A 24,575-nucleotide genomic window follows, 5' to 3' on the forward strand; every position below is an offset into this window, starting at 1 on the left:
GTGAGACTCGCAAACTCGACTTAGGGGGGGTTTAAAGTCAAAGTAATTTCCAGGGGATGAAAGTCAGATTCATACCATCGTTTAAAAGATAACAAATGTTGTAAGAATGGATGTCATCTGAGTCTTCACTATTCACTGAAGTCTTTTGCACACGATGAGATGGTTTTCACTATTTTACTACAACAAGTTTGGTGTATGGTTGTGTAAGTTTGTACATGTTTTGTCAGTGAACTTTTCTATATGAAGGGGTCACTTTGAGACCCCAAACACGATCGAAAAGCCAACTCTACTTTTTCCTTTGTGAACACAAAGCGCAAATAATAGCAGAAAGAAATCATATAAGTTTTTTTTCACTCCTTTTCTTTTTGTATTCATCTTCCATATCCAAAACAAGTAAAAATAGCAAGACAATGGGATATGATCTTGTTCCACTCCAATCCCAACAAAGGTTCTCTCTCACTTTTGCCTACTTAATAAAACAAAATATTTCATCCCATATTCTTTTGCCAAATAAAGAAAGAGTGTAGTATGGGTATTATGGTAAATTGAAGAAAAAAGGATATGGATATGGTATAGAAAGGGCGGTTGAAAAAACAGGCATCCTGCTGCTATATTTCCAACGGCCATGGCATCAGTAAGGTGCTTGACCGTTAATCAGCGTCTCAGTCGTCATCATTCTCATTCAAAAGGTGGCGGCAGCAGTACTAAAGGGCAAGTAGAGCAAGTTTCAGTAGTACAAAAAGTGCTGCCCATTTCCTCGTCATTGATTTCTTGTTCAAGAAGATGTGCTGCCATTCTCATTAGTACTTGGCTGCCTATCACCCTCATTTCAGCAGCGTCTCCTCCTCCGCCTTCACTTGCGAGAGAGCGACGCAACAGGAAAATCATCCCCCTTGAAGACTACCGCACAACCCGTAAGTTACTTAATTACTCACTTTCTCATATCTAACTGTTTCAATTTCTTGAATTTTGTTGTTGATTTTGAAGGATAATTATGTACAAAGTTGTATTTATCCATTGGTAAAATTGGTTGATTATATTTAGGTGCAATGGTCAACCCACAATTTATTCCGCAATATGAAAATTGCAAACTGAACAGTTACCAAACAAGTTTAACCCATCTTTGCTTGCTTGATTTCTTGTTCCTTCAGCAGCTGATGGATTAAAATATTATGATTTGGTTGAGGGAAGGGGTCCAGTAGCTGAGAAAGGATCAACAGTTGAGGTGCATACATGCATTTGTGTTTCTAATTTAAGTAGATTGATTGATGTTAATTTTCTTATTCAATAAAGTACTTGAATGCAGGTCCACTTTGACTGCTTGTATCGGGGGATTACAGCCGTGTCAAGCAGGGAATCTAAACTCTTGGCCGGAAATCGTAGTATCGCGCAGGTTCTCAACTCTATTCTTTGTTTTGTGGGTGTGTTCTGTGTGTTCATATCATGCACAGCCTCTTTTTGAATGAATTACCAACGCGTAATTCCTTGTTTTGTACTAGCCATACGTGTTCAAAGTTGGAGCTACTCCGGGGAAAGAACGAAAGCGTGAGTTTGTGGACAATGCCAATGGTCTATTTTCTGCACAAGCTGCACCAAAACCCCCTCAAGCAATGTACTCGGTAACTGAGGGGATGAAAGTCGGGGGAAAGGTGATGGAATCCTCCTTTTATGCCTAAATACAACAAATGTGGTACTTATTCCATCTAGTTTCATCGTTTCCTTGAATTTTTGTCATTGTTTTCTGGTATCCTTGCAGCGAACTGTGATTGTTCCTCCAGAGGCTGGCTATGGCCAAAGGGGCATGAATGAGATCCCTGTAAGCGCCTCTAAACATCGATCATTTGTTCCGTTTATTAGTCTTGACAGTTGACTCCAAGACCTTACCCTAGGGCTAGGCATCACAACATCTATCATTCTTTTATTCGTTCATGAGAGCATTTTCGTACTGCAGTGCTATCGTTATTGTCTAATACACTGCTTAACTCGAATCTTTGTTAATTTTGGACAAATCTTCAAAAGATCTGAAGCGTTGTTTGTTTCTTAGACAGTCCTGATCGATCATGTTATAATGTGTACTAGCTAGCTTGTAGTGCTACGTACATGTGCAAATCACTTGCTGTATATAACAAATATGTTGAGCATAGATTTGACAATGAATGTTTTCCACACAAATCTGCAGCCTGGTGCAACGTTTGAGCTAAATCTGGAGCTTTTGCAAGTAATTCAGCCAGACGGAAAGTGAGCCTGGCACAGGTTGATTACAGTAGTTTATTTTCGCTCGACAATCTCCCGTCTCATGTTTCGGTGGGAGAATGGGGATGAGTTGGAAGTTGAAACCGCCATTTTCAAAGAGTAGGGATAAACTTGAGAGAGACTTGTGTACGCAACGGAAAGTTTGTAAAGGTCATATGGCTCATATCAATTGAATCTGCATTTTCAATACGTAATCTGGACGACTATAGCAATTTGTCATTGCTGTATGAAACTGGCTCGTTTGGTTAAAATGGTAACGCAACATATTTGTGTCGATTAATTCGAAAAATCGTTTGAATGAATTCAGTATATAGCACAAAGAATTCTTCTTGACCTGTCAAAAATAAGCGCGGTCGACTGAGCTTTGCAGAAACCTACACCTTAAAAACATGCAGACATTTCGAGTTGCTAACAGAACAACTTAGTTTGAACTTCATCGTACCTAATCATTCGTGTTGTAACTTATGCGAATAAATATGATCAAAGCTAAATTTAATCAAGTCCATCGCACTCGTAATACAATGCATTGTCAAAACAAAACTACAAGCAACTAGTCTTGGGTTTCACTCACTTTAAAGTTCCGGAGAATATTATAACAAGCGCAAAATATGCCTATTTCTTATATCTCGTCAATAAACTCCAGAAGATCGTCAACCTCCTGCCTCAAGGCGGTAATTTTCTGCAGATGTGAAGCAACCCGGCTCTCGATTTCCCTTCCGCCATACTTCTTCTCATAGCAATCCACAACTGTAGAGTGTTTCGCCATTAACCTTTCTTCTAAATCTTTCTCCTTCACAACTAGCTCCTCCACCTGTTTGAGCAACCAAATAATAAATGCTATAATTAAAAGATGCATAGCAGTACTGTGATAACACTCTGCATGCCACGAAAACCCGGTGTATCGAGAAGTGTTCCAATTAATTCGGTGGTTGGCAGTACATAAACAAAAAGATATTATAATTACAACTAAAAGGCGAACCAACCTTGGGTAGTATCTGTGCAGCCTGCTGAGAAGATTGCAAGAATGCCAACAAGGGCTTCATCTCTTTTGAAAGCTCTTTCAACGAACCATCAGCTGCTTTCCGAGCAGCTTTACAAGCTTGGACATCCCCTGTCCGGGAAAGATTACGTAATGATGCTTCCAGCTTATCATGTATCAGCAGGCATCGGTTGATGATATTTTGGATCTTCTGAATTGCTGCTTGCACCTAGAACAAGACAATAATTACTGTTTTCTTATTGAAATTATTTAAGAAAGAAAAATACAAGACAAAAACTTACTTCATCCCACTGCAGTTTGGCCAAATAAGACGGAGAAGACTTGGATATTGACATGTCCACATGCATGTATACAATGCCAGCAATGAAAAGAAAGAAAAATCCAGAAATCAACATCAACGGTTCAGTAAGCATTGCGAGGCTGTTGAATTTGTAATAGACCTGCAAAGGAAGGATAATAAAGTTGAGAGAAAATTGAGGACAAAGTCTTAACACATGTACGGAGATTCACTTCACCCTTAATTTCAGAAAAGAAGCATGAAAGTTAATATTAGACAGTCCAACATAATACATAATACATCATGCAGAAATTATGAAATCTATGAACTACGATCTCAACATTCACGGAAATGATATATTACTAGGAACCTCAAAAGAGTAGCAGGATAACAGTGGGAAGACAGGGAAGATGACACACTACATGGCAGGCAACACAGCAGCTGACCAACATTTTTATTTTTGACAACTTTTTCTATAAAATAGATAAATAAAGTATTAAAATGATGATTGATTATACATGATAAATTCATAATTACCAGAGAGAGGGTAAAGAAAATCAGGCACCTAAAACAGAAACTAAATCTGACTAAGATGAAGCAGAAAGCTTGGAAAATATATCCACAACTGATACCACTACAAGCATCGCTAGACACTTGCAATCTCATTTAAGCAATACTGGAAACTTAAATGTCACGTCTTGTTTCCTATAGACCGCTAGAAATGTACATTGGTGTCGAAAACAATAATCAACATTAGAAACTAAGTAAATGTAATATTTTAGCAAACAAAAATAAAAAAACATTCTAATTTGATATTCTCAGTCATCTCCTCTTTTATGAGAAAATGTAATATAGTTACCTGGAATTTCTGATTATGCTCAGGCACAGCATTAGTCTTTTCGAGTACAACCACTGGTCTCCCAACAAGATCCAAGTGGGAAAATTTTGTCTGTAAGAGTCGTACACATATTTAATCAGAAGAAAAAAAAAAAAAAAAAAAAAAAAAAAAGGAAAGAAAAGGAAAATGAAGCTTTTTTTCCAAATAGAAAAAAAAGATGAGGCAAAAGAGAAATAATAAATTATAACTTGGTCTATAATAGTAATAATACCTCTCGCCCTTGTTTCAGAGGAAATTGAGTAGATACAGATATATCTCTAGAGCCCTCAGGTAGAACAACCTGCAGTTCACAGTCAAAAATAAAAAATAAAAAAAAATGCAGGAGGAAATTAATTCTTTTCACATAATCTGACTCTAAATCATGCTTTTTAAACATTCTTCTGATATACCACATCCTACACATTAAAAGGAAGTAATATGAAAGCAACTCAGTATGACTATCTAACAAATAAGTACACAAGCTGAAGAAAAAAGAATTAAAGGGTCAAAGGACATAGTATCAATAAATCATCACATTACCAACCTTCACAATGAGGGTGTCAATGACCATCTCATTCACGGGACAACCAAAACTAATATTAAGGACACATTTTCCATCTGATTCAAACAGATATTCATGAAGCGGCAAGCCATATCCAATGGTAAACGCAGTTCTCCAACCACCAAACATAGGGTATCTAGGTTCGATTTCCAGTTCTGTCTGCAATCATACATACAAGTTGAGTACAATCAGGAATAACAACTGGGAATATTAGTCCACGCGAGGTAAAATAGTTACCTTCTTAGAATCACTCCATAAGTTGGATGTTGAAACATTGCCTATTTCATCCCTATAGTAAACAGAATGAGCTCTTGGTGGCAATTTCGCAACAAGACGCCTAATGGCTGATTGACCTCTGACATGAGGTCTGACTTGATAATCAAGTCTGCAGAAGAAATGAACAAAAGTTAAATTTAAGCTCCCGAATGGCACAGCACCAAATGACCAACAAGACAATTAAAAGTAAAAGAAAAAGGGACCTTGAGAATTCTCCCTTGCTTTGAGCACCTCCATGGACAAGCTTGTAATGCTCTGTTACTTGAATATTACCCCAATGGGAAATCTCTATCTCTCGCACCAACTCTTCAGCAACAGCAAAAGGTTGATTGCTCTCAAAATGAACAACTATGGGTGAGTAGGAAAGGGGAGAAAGATTCTCATAAGGACCATATTTGATCTCTGAACCAACACTCTTTGTATTTTCTACTTTTGTATAAGACTCAATTCTCGCATCAGGCAATTTAACACTGAGTGTTTGCACCTTGACCGCATAAGGAGAGAGGTAGTATGCGCTTTCCTGAAACACTAGGAGTTGAATGTCAGCCTGAGTAATTTTCTCTGGAAACGGCTTCAATACATGGGTGAAAACAGCCAATAGATCAAAAGTGAAGCTGTCCCCCTTGCCCAGTCCCTTTGGTAAAGCAACAGAATAAAATGTCAAAGCAGGAGGCATGTCTTTCGGATGAACATTTTGAACTGGGTAGCCAATACTAGAACCTTTCGCTTTTCCTTTGCCTTCGGTGGGGGTTGCCGTCAGATGTGCCAAATGTTTAGCCTGATTCTCGGGAAACGCCAACAGAACTTCTGTAACCAAACTGCTTCCCTCATTTACCACCTGCAGAGCATGAAAGGCACACAATTCAAATTCAAGATATATGCAAACATGGTTTCTTATCTGTTATTCATTTTTTGAAGGAGCAAAACTTTCCAAACATTCTTGGCGTGATTCCTACACCCGTCGAATCGAGCCGAGAAACTAATTTCATTAAGTCTCAAATAAATTCAAGAATAATCAATTAAATGTTAACAATTCAATTAATGAAAGGGTAGTGATGGGTCACCTTCAGCGTGGAAGTGATCCGCGCAATTTGTGATGTCAAATCAATCTGCAGCCAACCAACCAACCAACAACCAAAGCTCAATGTCAAATTCAAACACGAACGAAGACCAAATACAACCTCAAAAAAAAAAAAACAAACAAACTTCGATGAATGAAAACTAGAATTTTCGATTTAGAACATGAAACAATAAATGAGAAGCTGGAGATCTCCAACAACATTGATCAGGCAAACATTAAAAACACAATCCAATTCATGGAATCAGGGATTCTGGGAATGGAGTAAGGCTGAATTGCAGAGAAAGGAGGGAGGGAGACGAGACTTACGCGTCGGTCAACCTTGGAGATCACCAGATCCGACAACACAGGCGCCCACACGACGGCGAGTGCCAGCAGAAACACATCCACTCTCAAACCCATTTCTCGCATCTCTCTCTTCCTTCCCTCTCTCCCCAAAGCAAATGCAGCAGCCGTTCGCAGAGGTTTTGGGTTTCTTCAGTCTCCAAAGTACGTCGTCTCTGAGGATGGGAAAACAGATGAAGAAATCCTGGAACCAGTTGAGCCCATCTCACTTTGACAAGGCCCAATTGGCCCAATTTTGAAGCAGAACACGTGCTGAAACATGGCGTGGCCGTCAATGATTGGGTGTGAAACGAAAAACGCACGTGATGGTCTTCTCTCCAAAATCCTTAAGATAACGGGGATGAGTGGGGAGAGTAGTGTGAGTAGGTGACTGTCCTCTCTTCACTTGACTTCTCCGCCATATCCAGCTAGGGTTTCGGATTCGTATTTCGGTGGTGAAATGGAGACCTCTCTGAGATATGGCGGCGATGCCAAAGCTTTGAGAATCCACGCCAAGCAGAAGCTCGCCCTCGATTCCAAAACCCACTTGCAGGTCCTCTCTTCTCCCGATTTTCTTCAATTTTTAATCTCTCTCTGTTTTGCTTTCTTGGTTGATTGCTTTGCTGTTGAAATTTTCATGCATTTTTCTGTGGTCACTGAATATTAGTAAATTTCCCAGTTTGTAGCCATTAGAGTTGTAATACAATGTTGGGGAATTCAATTCAGTGCTCAAATGCTTGACCTTTTTTTTCTGTGCGTGTGTGTCAGATTCTTGGAGAGTTAGATACTAAATTTGGAGTTCCAACATTTTTGAGAGCGGTAGTGAGGCGCTTCTACCCCGACGTATGTCAATTTTTCCAATATCCAAGTTCTGGTTACAGCAGTTTATTTAGAATTGCAGCTCAAGAACAATCAAATAGAATTATCTATTTGTGCAATTTATGGCCAGGCTAGGCTAACATCGATGTTGTTCCTTTTTTGAAATTTAATCATTAATAATGGATAGTTGATATGCTTGGCGAATTTGGCAATGACAATGACAATCAATTGTAGTTTTCAGCAAGCCTTGGAGTGGGATTGCAATATGATAAGCGCGAGAAACTGCACTACACTGTCCGTGCGAAGAAGTCATTCCCTGTGACAACAGATGGCCTGTTCAGCTTCAATGTTAAGGGAAGATGTCATCTTGACAAAGAATTTAAAGAGGTTGGTACTAGTTCAATTGCTTTTATTTTGACCTTTGCAAACACTTGTGCGGTTGTGCCCGTTTTATATGATTGCTGAATCAAAACATGCGCTCTCTTGAGACCGGCAAAATAAAATATATGCTCTCTATTCTCTATCTCTGCTCTCTAGCGTGTTTGTCATCCCTTCTTAGAGTTAGAAGTTAGAACCTTTGTATGTTGATGTTGGCTCTAATTCTTCCACAGAGAAACTCCACTGGAGCTGCTGAATTTTCGTGGTGCATTTTGAACTTTCAAAATGACCAAGATGTCAGGCTCAAACTTGGTTATGACTTGTTGGACAAGGTATTGTTACTTAGCTCAAACTTGGTTATGACTTGTTGTGCGGGTCTTGTTTACATTGTTGGAATCATTTCATATGAACTCATATATTCAACAATATCTTGTTTCTTATCAATAGATCTTCTATTGAATAGATAATTACTAATATCATAAGACAACAGCAACGAACGAATTTTACGTTTATGCTAGAAGATTAGTATACATCTTCTCTTTGTATTTCACTTTTGGTGGACTGAATGAAATATTAGAGCTAATTTGATCAATCTCAGTTCCCAATATCGAATACCCATCCCTGTAGGTTAGATGAATTTAATTAATTATCCTATTGCTTGTCAAAAAACTCAGTTCCAGTTTTGAATCATTTCCTTGTAAATTGTAGTTAAAGGCGACATTGAACTTTCCACTTCGTATTTATTATTTTTCCGCCTTTTTCAGGTTCCATATATGCAGATCAGGGAAAACAATTGGACATTCAATGCCAATGGTAATGGTAAATGGAATGTGAGGTTTGACTTGTGAGAAGGGGGAACTTTTGTAGGTCAGATGTGTTGTTGCAAAACGTTGTTGTACTGTATTTACTTATAATTGGCAGGCTATTGTGCTAAAACTTGACATTGAAAAGCAAAGTGCAACATTTAGTGGTCAATTATCCGATTCTTTTGGCTTATATTTTTTATATTCATAGCTTTTGCCATACCATAGTTGCTGAAAGTTCAATTGAGTTACCATATTGGAATCCACTGATGGTAAAAGCGCTAGGGAATTGTTATTGGTACTTCAAAAATCTCATTTTACATTCCAAACTTTCTATATTTGGAAAGAAAAATACACTTGTGAGAAGTGTAAAATGAGATTTTTGGAGTCCCAATAACACGCACTAAACCAAAGAATTGGTTCGGTCTCGATAGGGATCAGACTGTATTTCGGACCAATTAGGTTGGGATTCGGCTGAGAGTTTCAATTTCGTGCAGGCAACTCAACCGGATTGTGAGTTTGGGCTAGGATTGAAAATTTGATTGTAGCTGTACCCTAGAAAACAGAATGGTCTGGCTGGCGATGAAGTTTCCATTTTATTGTTTGGTGACGGAGTTTCAATTTGATTTTGATTTCTCATACTTTCTGTTTGATTCGATTTCACCTCCATTTTGGAAGGGATGGGTTAGTGTTGGAGTGATAAGATGGGAAGTCTTGTCCTGTGTTTGGTGCACACAGGTACTGAGGTCATGTGTAACTCCTTAAAAGTCAATTAGTACTACCATCATGTGATATTATTTTTCCCTTGTAAGTGAAAGATTTTAGGTTCGATTATCGTCAAAGGCAATTCGAACTAAATTATTATGGCTATCCGATTGTGAGACTTAACTCACTTCTTCACCCCTTAGTGTAAATAATCTCATATATGTTAATAAAGAAATTCAAAATCTCGAAACTCGTTGTTTGAAACTCTCAATTGAATCAATTGCCGAATCGATTGCAATCGCCATCCATTCGACTCAAGTGGATGAGAGAGAGTGGGACTTTAACACTACCAAACAACATCTCCGATATTCTAGTCCATTTTAATTTCTCTAATCATATTATATTTGTGGAAATATTTTTGTTCATCACCCTGTTAATTATTGTTGGATGAGTTCAATTTAATCTATCTATTTTTGATAAAGAGTACAGTGTTAATTGATATAATATAGAAGTCGTACAAATAGTAGGATAGGGTGCATATTTAATAGGCCTCGATAAAAACTTTGTCGGAGATTTCAACCCAGACAAAATTGTACATCAGGCGGTTCCTCGAACCAAACTCATCTTTGATCTAGAGTAAATCCCAGTTGCGTCAATCTGTGAGCAACCTTGTTTGACCCTCTCCGCGTATGCTTGATTGTGGTTTGAGGAATGGAGTGTAGGTAATAACGCGTCTCCTGAATTATAGCTCCCCACAAAGACATATTATCATCCTTTTGAAGAGAGAGCGCAGCAACAACGAAGGCTGCATATCCCTCCAATTCGAGAGGAAATTTTATTTTATTTTTTGGATAAGTAAAATGTATCGATAAGAAAAAGAGAATACAAGTAGCAAAGAGTAGCTGAAAATACAAACACGCAACAAAGAGAGCTGCAACAATAAGAAAAACAGACAACAAAGCTAAGATCAAAACAGCAATAACAAGCACTAACTATTCATAATTATATTCCAATTCGAGCTGATTGGTACCCAACTCTTGGGCCATGGAGCACGTTTATAATTTAGGGTAGTGAGCAAATTTTAAAATTTAAACTAATATAATGATAATTAGTATAATAATAAGCATTATCACCATTTATAAATTAGGGTAGGGAGCAAAAATGCACTTATTCATGCCACCAAACCGTCCAAAGGATCCCAAATGGTTTTGAACCAAACAGCACTCGTAATTGAGCACATTTAACGGTCCAGCTGCATTCCAAACCACATTGGGATACAAAGACGAATCGTATTATACTATTGTCCACTTCCCAAACACCAGGGAAGGGAAGGGATGGTGGAGACGCCTTGCCTTGTCTTTTTTGTATATAAAACAAATACATTCTCCTTTTACACTTATTCGGTACCATTAACTCTGTACGTAATATAATTAAATTAATAAGTCAGATAACTCTGTACCTAATATAATTAAATTAATAAGTGAGATAAAAGGATAGAATGCTAGTGGAGACTGGGGAGATGGTATTCTCTTGTATACAAAATAGCTCACGTAAGAAATCCATGTATTTGAAGTATAAAATGAAAAAAACGTGCTTAGTTCATTTGGAAAATGATCAAGTCATTGAATACACTGAAATAGTTGACACCGACATGTTACAATATTTATACTTTGTGAATTAGGTATTTCTGTCGCAAAAATTAAATTATCAGAACTGTTCAATTTCTTAATCATCATCTTCAGATCATTTTTGCAAAAAATAATTCAATTCGAATCGAAAATCATTTAGTCATCTAAATATATCAAATAAATTGATGTTCAATGCATATTCACCCTTTGCAAATAACTTATTTTTACAGTACTGATTTCATACATGTAACTTTTCAGTTGTTACTCATTATCTAAATATATAAAATAAATGAACTATTCATCGAGAGTATGTTATTTGGCACTAACACCATTATTTCGTTCTATACATTTTGAAGACTACAAATCTATGGTTCGGATATTTTCTTTTGTAAGGATCATCTATAAATGATGATAAGAAATTGTACAGTTCTGATTATATTTTTGTATCATGTACAGTTTGATATATCATTTGCTATGGTTTTTCATCCGAAGTGAATAAATATTAACTCCAAATCGGCTTGGTTCATCCATTTGTATGATTCTTCGATTTGAAATTTAGAAATGTTGAATTCTATTTTAATGTTACCATTGTGTGTCTGAAAAACATTACTCGCTAGTAAAATCCGAAGACAGCTATGTCACTAGTTCATAATTAGAAGCAGTAAAGTGTGATATCGAAAATGATAGAAGTAGGTCAGTTTGTCTCTATGATTTCATTTATTTTCTTATTTGTCGCAATAGGAAGGATCCAGCTCCGACATGTTGACAAGGCATGTTGACAAGGACTCAACAGCCAAAGCTGATTGTTACCTATAAAAACGTTTCTCGTACACTATCGCAACTACCAACTGACTCAACAAACCCCATCTCTCGACATGACTCGTCCTTTGAGATTGTTAAGCGGCTTCAAGTCTTCCTCGCTGTTTTCCGGACCGGAAGATGAACCCTCGTCCTCCGCCACCACGGGCTCAGACTCCGCTTTAGTCCTCCTCGCCCTCTTCTGCGCTCTCGTCTGCGTCCTCGGCCTCGTCGTCATCGCTCGCTGCGTCTGGCTTCGCCGCCTCACCGCTGCCGCCACAACTACCACACCTCCTCTTCCTCCGCCACAGCCGCCAAATAAGGGCCTGAAGAAAAAGGTCCTACGCTCTCTCCCGAAGCTTACGTACACGGCGGACTGCACTTCCAAGTTCACGGAGTGCGCCATCTGCCTCACCGAGTTCGCCTCCGGGGACGAGATCCGGGAGCTTCCGCAGTGTGGCCACGGCTTCCACGTTGCGTGCATCGACACGTGGCTCCGATCGCACTCGTCCTGCCCGTCCTGCCGTCAGGTTCCGGAGATCTCTAGTAAGTGCCACAAGTGTGGGGGTTACTCTTAATTAATTTGCTTTTAACACTCAGATCCGTTGGAAGGTGATGATGATCAAAATCATAATCCCACCATTCAAGGAGTTTAATTAGACCTCATTTTGTTGTAATTGATTTGTGATATTTTATTTCCATTGTTTGTTGTACAGTGTACTCGATCATAGGAATCTCTGTATAAAGTAATAAAAATTATTCTACCCAATTCTATTTTTCTATTATTTAATTTAATTCAATTTTTCATGTTCACTACAATTGATCATCTTATTCTCAATTTGTAAAGTTCAGTTTGTTATTTAAAATCTCTTTTTTCCTAGTGAAATGGTTAAAGTATTGAATATTTGTTTAACAGAACGACGGCGTTAGTGAATTAATTTTTTTTTTTTTAAGTTTATCTTTTCGTGTACCGAATTAAGAAGACATTTGATTTGATCTAATGTTAATTGTAATTAGCTGCTACAAATTAATTAACACTGAAAGTTACACTTACCAAAATAATGAGAGATACTCTCTCATGCAAACTTCTTTTGGACAAATGATTGATTTTTCGAACATGACTCAACGTGATTGCTATATTCATTTCAAAAAGAAAAACAAATGTGGGCCTATTGTATTTCAGTATTTGTATTGATACAACCCACTCCTTGGTATTGTTCAAATCAGAAGCTAGGACCATTAGTGAAGAGCTAATATTCTTTGTTCAGAATCAGTCCAATATCAAGGTTTTTTTTTTTCTTTTATTTTAAGGAAACGATAGTAGATTCATTAATCAAAACACATTACAGAGATTCATTACAAAAGCCAAATCAAGGTAACAAATTTTCCTCAACAAGTAAATCTAAGATTAAACTTGTATACCATTCACAAACTTGACTCAAAGAAAGACCAAACGTGCGAGCTTTTGGGCAACAACGTTAGCTTGACGGCGAGAACGAAAAAAAGGTAGCCTCAGTGATTGTTGGGAATAACACCTTGATGTCCTCCACAATTTGTCTAACCAAAGACAGATTGAGAGATGGATCATTCGGCGCTTCCACATTCTGAAGCGAATCACCCTCACATTGAAAGTTTTGAAAACCCTACCTTTTTTCCATTTTGTGTTTTATCAGTTTGGTTTGTGTTTAAATTTGAAGTTTCTTTACTTATTGCCGTGTTTTCACTTAAATTTTAAAATAAGCCAAATCATGCAAATCAATTACATTGTATGAGTTATATGTTAAATTCTAACTTAGAAATTTCTTCCAATGATACAAGGCAACAACTCAACGATATGTCCATGTGTTAATATTCGCTAATCCACTAACTTAGAAGGCATATTTATCCTAAAACAGACAAAATTAAGCAGATCCTCTATATTATGCTAACAGTTCTTTATTCACAAGCCATTTATTCCCTTCTCTTCGGAACCGTTGAGTAAACAAGCTTTATGACCCACCCAACTTATCAAAGTAACCCCATTATTTTGACATCTTCTCTAGAACACCCTTTAAAACAAGAGAAATTAGCCACTCTAGAAACACAAGAAAACAAAAGTGAATAGTTGAAATGGAATGATGCACAATATCTTATCTACAATATATAGATAGTGTATTGAACGCCCGGAATGTCAAAATTGGAACTTTAACAAAAAAACATCGGTATTGTTCACTTTAACGGAAAACTATATTTTTACACTAAAAAGTCAATCTTGATACTATTCACTTTATTCTTTATTTTGTCTTTGTCATTAAAACGTAAATATTTCAAACATTTTTCATTAATTTTCCTTAAAAAAAAAATGAACTAACCAGTTTTCGACATTTAAATAAAACAAAAATAATCACAATTGAGTTTTGTACTATCTTATGATTTTAAGAATGAAACATTTTTTTCAATAAATAAGAATAATAAAGATAAACCTAACCAGCTTCCGAAGTTCCAATTAAATTCCTCCCGCCCCCCTTCCGTCGCCAGCCAGGGTCAGTGGCCGCCTCTTGTTTCTCCTTTTCTTCTTTTATTTTCTGTGATCATTGCCCATGGATATTTATTGAAAATAAATGGGTTAAATGGACCTGGGTTTTATGAATGCCGAGTCGAGTAGGCTTGTAACTAGTAGAATTTAAAATGACCGGTCATATGATGAATGAACAATTCATTGTCACCAAATGTTGAAGAGATTTTTCAGTGTGACCGACATACGAGATGGTACATTATATATCACTATACAAATGATAGGATATATGTGTTAAAAAGTTAATAACTTAAAAAATAAAATTTTCCATCGTTTATAGAAAAACACGTGATGTAACATCCGTGTTCCCGTCATAATAAAAAATTTCCCCTCATGTGGAGATACAATTACATCCTAAGCCCTCAGTAGGACATGGCCCCACCCCCAACCGGAGGTAGCAAATCACCTTTTGAATTAAAAACATTTGAAAGTACTAGTTTTATAGATAGGGTAGTGCAAATAATTTATGACATTAACAATTTTACCAAGCCTTTGTCTAATTATCTTTATGTAGGGGAGGAGAGGAAGATTTGAAATTTGACAACGAAAAATGTAAACAAAAACATATTCGGAAATATAACAAAAAATTCCCTCTCAATTACAAATTGGTAATTTAAAACTAGTTAACTACGCCCGTTCATGCTGACTCAAAACTTTTAATCGAATTAAAGACAGTTAAAAGCCAACACTGTCTTCAGTAACTTTAACAAGTACACAGTTAAAAGCAATAAGCTATGAATCTATGATGATAGGAAAGAAATATGGTATTGCTATTGAGACGAGACTATCTGATCTGATGAATACAAGTTTACAAAACAAAAGAACGCAAAATTTTGTCTGACAGCGTGTTCCCAAGGCGAATAAATGTAGTATACTGGACTTGAGCAATAAATTTATCAGTACAGAGAGGTTTCTGGCTAACAACTAATTCAATTAACCAAGTTGTCATAACAATGCTTATCTTTGTCCACATATCCATCACAGGCATTCTGTGAAACTTGAAACTCAAGTCATCTCGATGAGAAGTTCCCACCGGAGAATTACTAATCAATAAATTTTGGACCAGAGGAAATTAAAACCCAGAAGCAAAGTATAGAACAATATTACCTCTTGAAAATTCCTTCTCTCAATTTCCCTGTTCCGATTCAGCATTCCATTTCTCATTGCTATTGCTTTCTAAGCTGGAGTTCATCTCAATTAACTTTTGTTGTTCTTCCTCCGCCTCTTGTGCTTTCACCTGATTTACAACCTTAGGCTTGTTGCTTGTAGATTGCTGATACATAACACCGCCTAGCATACATATTAACAGCCCCACTGTACCAACTATGGTTGAATGCTTGTCCCAAATAATCAGATTAATCACGACAGTCAATAGCTTATTCACTATACCAAGAACCGTAAATCCAGTTGCAGAAATTGCCCTTCGGCAAGAAAACCCAAAGAAAGAGATAGACAAACCAAATAAACATGATAACCCCACTGGCAAAAGCACATCAAAAGAATACCAATCTGATTCGTCCGTGATTTCATGCTTAATCTTCTTCAATTCACCCATTACAAGTAGTTCCAGCGGGAACAATAGAAGAGCCTCAAGATTGTTATACAATACAAGACCCCATGTGTTTAAGCCGATGGTCATTACCACATGCTTTATGTAGACAAAATCTATGGACATGCTTACCAAGTAAGCTAGAGCCCAACTATAAGCCGTGACTGTGAACTGGTAATCTGTAAGCACATAAATCACACTTCCTCCAAAAATAGTGGCAAGTGAGGCCCATGTCCTTATTGATGGCCATGGTTGGTGCAAGAAGAGAGTCTCTCCTATTGCAACAAAGATTGGGACAACTGAACGGAAGACAATAAAAGTGTCAACGTTAGCATGAAGAAGGAGCTCACTGTTGGTGAAGAGAGAGAGGTAGAATATAACTGCTGCTGGTAGGAAGCGCCACATAGTAAGAAGGTCAAGTGAATCATGTTCTAGCAACTTAAGCCAGCCACATACAAGGACCCCCATAGCACTTGTAAAATACTGTAAAGCAGTTAGGGCCCCAGGATAAGGAAATTTCACGACAGCCCACTTGTTGATAATGGAAAGCAATGAGGCAGATAAGCAGTAACCAGCAGCTATACCGTAGACTGAGATCTGCTGGAGTATAACACTGGACCAGTTTGTTTGGATATTACCAAAAAGAGTAGGGGCACTTGAACCACCCTGAGCCTGACGGCCCTGACCAACTTGAGGATTCTCCACAACAATTTTATTAGACATCTGTTATAGGATTAAAATATTTGTTAGTCCACACCATTTTTTATTCTTTTATATTTTTTCCAAAACTCGGAAACAAATGCTTAACATTATAAAATATACATCAGGCAAGAATAGCAACACCTGTCTCATGGACACTTCAGCTTCATCCATCTTGCTGGATTCACCAAGGGCCTCCACTTGTTCAAGCAACTTCTTTAACTTTTCCTCCAGAATAAACAAATGTTTGGACTTTTCAATTGACAGTGGATGTGGTAGTGCAGGTTCCACCTCTTGGTGACGGTGTTCTTGCTCACGCCTTACTCTTCTATCCAAATCGATCACCTGCGATATGACAAAGAAATACTGGTGAATATTTTTATTTTCATTGAGCATAAATATAGGTGAATAATTCCTGATCATCACCCAATGGAAAGAAGTGCAACTTACCAACATCTCACAAAACTGAGCAAGTTCGGCTTCAAACTTGGGCACATATGCATCATGCTGTGGTGACTTCTCAAAACTATAATAAGAAAATAAAAAGTAACACTTAAAACTAGAAGGGAGAAAATAATCAGTCCAATAGCAGGTAGAAAAAGGGGGTCCTTGAAGGAAAATAAAACGCAGCAGCTGATGGATTTATGATGAAAAGGCAGTCAGTAAGTTTGTAAATTTCTGATGAAATGGAAGAAAGAGTATTTAATGACCTCAGATTATCATCTGATTTTGAAAACTAAACTTTGAGTTTCAACAAACAGTCTAGATACTCTTATAAACGCTTAATGAAAGCAATTGTACACACATGTATGAACCTGCTATGCATGCATACATTGGAGCGACATTGAAGTATTGCGACATGCAATTGGTTTAAGTAATTTGAAGTTTTACTTCACACGTATGAATCTGTATGCATAAAATGGATATTTTGTAGCCAATCCAGTACAACCAATTAACTTAACATGAAAGAAGAAAAGATAATTCCTTTAATTGCATTCGATCTAGATGTATAAAAAAGGGGCAATATGACACCTCAAGAATCACTTCCCACAAGAAAATCCTAATCTAAATAAAATGTCCAGTTAGTCACCTTTCCTTCAACTTCGGGTCATGGATTTTAGGGCACTGTCCTGATTCATAAACAAAAGATTTGGTGTCAGTGATGTGTTATACTCTCCAAAAATCCGAAAAGCAAATGAAATGGGAATCGAATCCCAATTCAAACATTTCTTGCTTGCTCTTTCTCAGCAACTAAATAGTTTAAACAGGTGCAATTCAACACGAAATTTAAAAGCAATGCACCTAGATTGCTTCGAGTATTGGCGAAGAGATGGAACGGACAAAACCGAACTAAATAGTGCCCGCAGACTTCCTTATCATCCCAAGTAATTTCCCTGCCCCTCTTTCTCTCTTCCTCCGTCAAACTACGAGCTGGAATTCATCAACCAAATTAGAAAATGTTTATAATAAAAAATTAAAGCAAGAGTAAGCAAATGATTGATGCAATTAGAACCACAAATTTTGTTTCGAAAAATCATCAAAATACATTACCAAATTATAGCATCTAAATGCGAAGAAGTAAAAGCAAATGGGTATGAAGAAAAAGCAACGAATAATTAGGGTTTATAGGAGATACCTGTGCCCATAAGTTCGTGTAGCAGAGAAGGAAATTCAGAAGGGTTTGAATTTTGAGGGAGAAACAATTAATTTGAGTGGGTGAGGAGGAAATTGGGATTAGGGTTTATAGCAAATGCATAAGCGAGGAAGGAGCAGTGTAAGTAGCTGCCATGGCTTTTGGGCCCTCTAGGCTTCTCAAGGTTTTATATTGAATCTCAAGGAAGTAGAATTATTACTTTGAATCTGAGGGAGAAGGAGAAGGAGACAGCTTCAGCGACGGTGGTAGTAAACATACAAAAATCGTTGTTTGCTAAACTTTGCTTCGCGGTAATTTTTCGGAGAATTACTGTCAATTTCTCGAAACACAATTTCGAAACAAGAATCACGTTAAGTTAGTGTAGATGATATCGTTTATTCAAAAGAAAAAAAAAAAAAAAAAGGAAAAAAGAGATTAGCTGGGGGGACTCAGCAAATCAATCCAACTTTCTAAGAGGCTAAGAAGATTTATTGGAGCATTTCAACCTCTTTTAACTATCATCGTACCGTGTATAATAGAAGCTTAAAATTTATCTCAAACGACTGGCCGCCCTGTGTTATTTTGGTAACTTTTCTCCATTTTTAAATCTCTAATAGGCTCTCTAAATGAGTTTTTACTTATAATTTAGAAAGAATTAAAAAAATCAACTCCACTGTTAAGATAAAAATTCACTAATATTCTTTATTTATCTTAAGATAAAAATTCATTTGGGAGGTCTAGAAGGGAAAAAGGTACTTTTGGTGAATCTTTATAATTAAAGCTAACTGATTTATTTAAAATTAAGTGATTTGATCAAGTATTTATTCTTGGCCCTAGATTTTTTTTTTCCTTTAATAAATTTATTATTTTTTTGAGAAAAAAATTAGTTAATACCTAAAAATTATTCAGTTAAATCTCCGTGTTTCAATGATGGAGATGTTTTAAGATTTTGAAAGATTATGAAAGATTTATAAATTCATAAAGTTTAATGAAGTTTCGTACATTTTATGTGAACTTTAAGTAAAATTACTAAAAGTTGAGGTGTAATTTTCTAAACGTTTGAAAAACATTATAAAATCTCTATATTTAAAGTTTTTCTTTTTAAAAATGTCTTAAAATTCAATCATAATTGAATGCATATAGAATCGTGGGAATTGAATAATATGTGTAAAGTTGTTTAAAAATTTTAAACTCCTAATTAAATACTTAGCCAAGATATATATGTATATATATTTTTACACTATTTACTAGCTAATTTAGCAAAAATTAAAATAAATTGCTCTAATTGATTCTCAGATATGATACTGAAGCACTAGACCCAGTCATCCTCTAATGTAATGGCTTCCATTTCTTCTCTCCAATTCCAGTTGCTATCCTTTCAGGTATGTTTCTGAACACGCTTTCATTTCCTCTGTCATACATGGCGCTTTTTGCAGTCACGATACCAAATTTCACAAATTTATTTGTTTCAATTTCTCACCGTTTTAATTTTGGCTTTGAATTCCGAATAATAGCCCTCGATTTGGGGCTCAGACTCAAACCATCGGACCCCTTCACTCCTACTGAAAGTTAGGCCCGAATTCGGCCGGGTTCGGCGACTGAAATCCAGTGAGAGGTTTCGACTGAGAGCCATTGACGGCTCGGTTGGTTCTGCTGGTGACGACCACACATCTCCTAATGGTGAGGTAGCGAAGACTGAGAACAAAATTACCATAACAAATCACAAAGACTCAATCGGAAAATTGCAGGGAATGATCAGCTCCGTCAACCCCTTGGTCCTTTCGGTAACATTTTCATTACTAATTTTAGGGTTTCTGTTATGGGAATGTTTTTTTCTTGCTGGGTTTTTGTTTCAGTGTCTGTACAACGTGTACATTGGCTTGCGGTCTATGCATTGCAACCGGTTTAACTGTAATATGCTTTCTTTTCGGGATAATGATCAGATGCGACAACGAGAGGGATTCGATTTGGCAATTGGTTTGTGTATAGCAACTGCATTTGTGGTCATTGCCGTGAGAGTGTTTGTGGTTAGGAAATCTAAGTACGACCGCCCTGGCTCTGTCGCTGATCTTGTTAGACGCGGTCAGCTTAGGTCTGATAGAAGAGGCATGTATGATTTCAATCCTTATCACACTTGTTTTCTCATGGTCTTTGTATAATAATCTTTGTTGAGACGATAACTTTGAAGACTTAAATTCCGATTGTTTATTTCACAGTTCAACGCCTCTCAAGTATGATGACCCATTCAATAATCCACTGGTCAAGCTTGGTAAAGGAAATTCAACTCTAGAGATGTGCGGAAAGGTTTACCGCCTAGCCCCTGTTACGCTCACAAAAGAGCAGCAAGTTGTCCATCAGAAAAGGAGGTCGCGCGCTTACCAGTGGAAGAGACCTACAATTTTCCTTAAGGAAGGGGATTCAATACCGCCGGATGTTGACCCTGATACGGTTAGGTGGATTCCTGCCAACCATCCTTTTGCAACCACAGTTGGTGACATTGACGAAGACTTGGCACAAAACAATGTGTATCAAAAACATGGTGTTCCATTTCGAATTCAAGCTGAGCATGAAGCACTGCAGAGGGTATGTATCTGTAATACATCATCACAGTTTTCAGCACAAGGGGAAAGGAATTTCCATTGCTTCGACTAATATTGCAATAATTCATCTTGCCAATTTCCGGATTTTCTTTTCGTAGGAGCAAAAGTTGAACAGGCTAGTGAATGACTCTACCGATGCTAGTGATTTTACGAATGCGTTCAAGTCAGGTCCAAAGTCACCTGACCGTGGAGAAGAAAGCCGCATCAATAAGCAAGCAGGTAACTTCAATCCACCATTATCAGAACATGCCCCAAATTCATCTCGCAGTGTGCTGCCTTCTGAGGAAATGCATGACTGAATATGATCTTGGCTTGTGTTTGTATTTGTCGTCCGTCAAATTGCTAAACAAGCTGGAATTCTGAGTTGAATGTAATTAGCCGGTCTAGATATTAATTGAATTTCAAGTTTTGGGATACGATGTAGCTAGTTCAGATACCGGTTTTAAAGTAAAGGATGAAATGTATATTGAACGGTGTTGTAGTTTCATTTCTTACTGTTCTCGTAGATCACAGTATTGAACGGTGCGTACTCCCTTACTTTATCTTATGTCTTTAAAATTACTGATTTCCGTGCTTGAATACAGCGAAGGTGAAACTGAACCATCCACATGTTTATTGTTGTTTTGACCTCGATATAATGATGGCCTTGCCGGCCCTAGAACGATTTGCTTTGCCATTTTGACATGCTTTGAATGAGATGGAGCTACCAGAAGATCAAAGAGGAAGGTTTTCATGACCAGATAAAGGTCGAGTTTCTTAAAAATATGCACATGCCGCGAGCTAGCTAATTATATAAAGCATTAATTTGGTGTATTGAGCAATCGTTGAATTGTTTTTTTTTTTTTTTTTTTTTTTTTTTTTTTTGGTCAAGCGATAGATTTGTTAGATTAAATGTTAGATTGTTGAATCATTTGAAGTTGGGATTCAATAAAAAAAAAGAAGAAGAAAGGATTAAAAATCCAATCTTAGGAAAAATAATGAAAATGGATTCTAAACTTTGAGTTTTAATCAAAAGTCATCCTATAACTTTATTTAATAATAAGAGTAAAATAATTAAAAAAAAACCTAAGTAAAGCGTGTGCAATACTTCATCATCTCCTCATTATTCTTCATCTCCTTTCTCCTCCAATTCCGGCCAAATTCTCTATCAAAATCATTGATTATAAGTATAGTCCATCTATACGACTCAGATAATTGCTTGCTGGTAAAAGTTTCAAAGATCCTCAACATTTCAATCTCTCATTTCCACTTCTCAAAAGAGTTTTAGGAGAACATTACCTTATTCAACTGTTCTTTAGATCTGGAAAGACGACAGTACATTTACTTTTAAAATGGCCCCGGCCATCACGTTTATGTCGTTGATCCCGACTACGAAATTGATAACCTGCAATCTTGTACAAAGATACGTAATGTTTTATCAGTTCCATCTTCGGGTGTTCTGAAATGGTCTAAACCAAACTGCCCATGATGTGAAGCGGGGGGAAAGAGGTGTATATTGAAGAACAACGGGAACAAAAGCGACATTCAATGTGTTTAGACTGCTCGTGCAAGAATTTAGTCACATTCGTCCCTTGTAGATTACATACACTAAAGCAGGATTAGGAATTTTCTATTGTTTTTGCACATATATATTATTATATAACTACATATATAGTTAATCTTCATCTACCGACAGAGGAGTACCGTTAAGTTTCATGAATAGTATATTACTGTTAAATTTCATAAACAATGTATTAAGTTTTATAAACAGTGTATTAAGTTTCATAAACAGTGTAGTACTGTTAAGTTTCCTAAACAATTTAGTAAGTTTCATAAACAGTTTGTACACGTCAATTTTTTTTGTTTTAATTTTTTTAATATTAAAATTATGTCTTTTTCATTAAATAAAACTATAGCATTGTTTTTTATTAAAATAAACTTAACCCAAATCCTTTTCATGAAAATTCCCTTAAATCTTTACGTCTCCAACAGTGCCAAGCTAAATATAGAACCGAGCTCTTTTTCATTTTACTTCATCAAAATATATATATTTTAAAGAATAAGTGCCGGATTATAATTTCATTTCCAATTATGTAGGAGCTATATTTTAGTCTTTTCAATATTTGTTGATTTTTAGTATATTGAGAAAAACTATGGTAAAACACTTATACATTCTACTATTATGTATTATTCACGTGATTCAACTACTATGTATTATTTAAAATAATTAAACTACTATTATGTATTACTCATACATTCAACATATGATTTCAGATATGACACGTGTAGAATTGAGAACCATTTAGCAAGATTCCACATAAGATTTTAGTTCATAAGACACCTTATCATAATTAAATCTTAATTATTAATCATATATGATTTCAAGTTATACGTATCGATTCGTGAGTAACTCTTCAGATTACTGATTAAATTTTTGTCGATGTGACAACTTTTAAGTTTGGCTGAAAAATTAGATCAAGTTGAAGAACAAATAGCTGAAATAAACCAAGTTTTACATAAAACATCTTCATCACTTCCACTATCTTTGTTAGAAAAATTAGAAAATTTAACTTTAAGTACAAATAATCATATTAGAAGACCTAAGATAAATCCTTTTGATAACAGAAAATGAAACTCTTTAAGAGAAAAGGAAAAGAAGTTGTTAGAGCTGAAGATATTTACCAAATGAAGAAGAAGCACAAGAATTTATTAGAAGAGGTTTTGAAAGAACACATAAAAATAAATATAGTTCGTATCAATTAGGTTTATTTGAAAATAGAAGCAGAATTGTAAGTAGCATCAGTCAACATGAAGTTAGCTATATTGATAAAAAAGTTACACTTAATTTAATTAGTAAAGAAGCAGTTACTCATTTGAGAAAATCATATTTTAGTCAGATTCATATAGGAACAATATTAATTGGACTAGCAAGATTAACCAGAGCACAAGTATACACAAAAACTTTAGTGTGTGTGTATATATATGATAGATGGGATAATCACCAACAAGCAGCAATAGTAACAGCTGAAGTAGACTTAAGTTCAAACTTAGCAGTCATAGGATGTATTCCAAATTATGTGATGACAATTAGTGAATTTAGTAAATATATTAAAGTAAGTATAAGAACAAAAAATTATAATATGAAATGAAAGTATAAAAATTTGTGTATTAGCTTAATGTATATTGGTAAAGTGTCTGATAGATATAATCATAAGTTTAATTTAGAATTTCAAAATTTAATTCAAACATTTGGTAGTAAACATGTAAATATAATAGAAGCAAAACCCGTAAATAATAGCTTTTTAAAAGGAACTCAGTGGACATTACCTAATTTACAAATAGCAAGAAATAGACAGCCAGATAAAGTACAAATATATGAAATTAGTACAGGTCAAGCAACAATTAGGTTTAGTAATTACAAGAAACTAGAAAATATAGAAGAGGATGAGAGAGATAAAAAATGAGAGTATTCATATGACTTTTGATAATTTAGATATTAATTTAGTTGAGCAAAATTTTGATCATTTTGTAGATAAACTTATAGAAGATATTGATCATTTAGATGAAGAAGAGTACTTAGAAAAATATAAGACATATGATTTAGGATTACATAAAATTTCAGATGAAGAGGTGAAAAAAATTAATTTTAGAAATAGGAGTATAACATATTTTAGGATCAAAAGAATATAATAATTTATTAGAATTGAAAGAAGAATGTAATCCAGCAGAAGAAAGTAGTACATCAAGAGTAGAAAATCCAAGACACTCAAGTAGAATTGATCA

The 24,575-nt window shown here is 36.0% G+C and overlaps 6 protein-coding genes across 8 annotated transcripts; 4 read left to right on the forward strand and 2 right to left on the reverse strand.

Moving 5' to 3' along the window:
• The first annotated feature begins 566 nt into the window (after positions 1 to 566).
• Positions 567 to 2,447, forward strand: LOC137710642 (FKBP-like peptidyl-prolyl cis-trans isomerase family protein). Of its 2 annotated transcripts, none has more exons than XM_068449724.2 (6): positions 567 to 914; positions 1,155 to 1,225; positions 1,307 to 1,393; positions 1,500 to 1,649; positions 1,757 to 1,816; positions 2,180 to 2,447. In XM_068449724.2, the coding sequence occupies exons 1-6, from the start codon at positions 626 to 628 to the stop codon at positions 2,240 to 2,242; spliced, it is 720 nt and encodes a 239-aa protein (XP_068305825.1). In that variant the 5' UTR covers positions 567 to 625; the 3' UTR covers positions 2,243 to 2,447. The 2 variants fall into 2 exon arrangements, with proteins under 2 accessions (XP_068305825.1, XP_068305824.1); XM_068449723.2 differs by having other exon boundaries at positions 570 to 914; positions 1,152 to 1,225.
• Positions 2,448 to 2,658: 211 nt separating this feature from the next.
• Positions 2,659 to 6,875, reverse strand: LOC137710641 (dolichyl-diphosphooligosaccharide--protein glycosyltransferase subunit 1A). Its single transcript, XM_068449722.2, has 10 exons — positions 6,633 to 6,875; positions 6,310 to 6,354; positions 5,449 to 6,083; positions 5,207 to 5,354; positions 4,952 to 5,128; positions 4,640 to 4,708; positions 4,390 to 4,479; positions 3,535 to 3,693; positions 3,237 to 3,461; positions 2,659 to 3,064 (listed from the first exon to the last, which is right to left on the reverse strand). The coding sequence occupies exons 1-10, from the start codon at positions 6,732 to 6,734 to the stop codon at positions 2,873 to 2,875; spliced, it is 1,842 nt and encodes a 613-aa protein (XP_068305823.2). The 5' UTR covers positions 6,735 to 6,875; the 3' UTR covers positions 2,659 to 2,872.
• A 136-nt stretch (positions 6,876 to 7,011) lies between these two features.
• On the forward strand, positions 7,012 to 8,840 carry LOC137711221 (outer envelope pore-like protein). Of its 2 annotated transcripts, XM_068450447.2 has the most exons (5): positions 7,013 to 7,200; positions 7,416 to 7,490; positions 7,701 to 7,853; positions 8,078 to 8,176; positions 8,609 to 8,840. In XM_068450447.2, exons 1-5 carry the CDS (start codon positions 7,108 to 7,110, stop codon positions 8,690 to 8,692), a joined length of 504 nt encoding a protein of 167 aa, XP_068306548.2. In that variant the 5' UTR covers positions 7,013 to 7,107; the 3' UTR covers positions 8,693 to 8,840. The 2 variants fall into 2 exon arrangements, with proteins under 2 accessions (XP_088552233.1, XP_068306548.2); XM_088696107.1 differs by lacking the exon at positions 7,416 to 7,490 and having other exon boundaries at positions 7,012 to 7,200.
• Positions 8,841 to 11,746: 2,906 nt separating this feature from the next.
• On the forward strand, positions 11,747 to 12,493 carry LOC137710911 (RING/U-box superfamily protein). Its single transcript, XM_068450071.2, has one exon. The coding sequence runs from the start codon at positions 11,856 to 11,858 to the stop codon at positions 12,354 to 12,356; it is 501 nt and encodes a 166-aa protein (XP_068306172.2). The 5' UTR covers positions 11,747 to 11,855; the 3' UTR covers positions 12,357 to 12,493.
• A 2,585-nt stretch (positions 12,494 to 15,078) lies between these two features.
• On the reverse strand, positions 15,079 to 18,677 carry LOC137710910 (GDP-mannose transporter GONST3). Its single transcript, XM_068450070.2, has 6 exons — positions 18,217 to 18,677; positions 17,883 to 18,011; positions 17,671 to 17,710; positions 17,031 to 17,106; positions 16,725 to 16,925; positions 15,079 to 16,604 (listed from the first exon to the last, which is right to left on the reverse strand). The coding sequence occupies exons 1-6, from the start codon at positions 18,224 to 18,226 to the stop codon at positions 15,459 to 15,461; spliced, it is 1,602 nt and encodes a 533-aa protein (XP_068306171.2). The 5' UTR covers positions 18,227 to 18,677; the 3' UTR covers positions 15,079 to 15,458.
• Positions 18,678 to 19,437: 760 nt separating this feature from the next.
• On the forward strand, positions 19,438 to 21,318 carry MCD1 (multiple chloroplast division site 1). The gene is made up of 5 exons (XM_068450757.2): positions 19,438 to 19,595; positions 19,728 to 19,997; positions 20,157 to 20,323; positions 20,430 to 20,796; positions 20,912 to 21,318. The coding sequence occupies exons 1-5, from the start codon at positions 19,551 to 19,553 to the stop codon at positions 21,110 to 21,112; spliced, it is 1,050 nt and encodes a 349-aa protein (XP_068306858.2). The 5' UTR covers positions 19,438 to 19,550; the 3' UTR covers positions 21,113 to 21,318.
• Positions 21,319 to 24,575: the final 3,257 nt, after the last annotated feature.

The sequence above is a fragment of the Pyrus communis genome, chromosome 6 (assembly GCF_041283825.1).
Source record: "Pyrus communis isolate YQ-2024b chromosome 6, ASM4128382v1, whole genome shotgun sequence".
NCBI classification, from domain to species: domain Eukaryota; kingdom Viridiplantae; phylum Streptophyta; class Magnoliopsida; order Rosales; family Rosaceae; genus Pyrus; species Pyrus communis.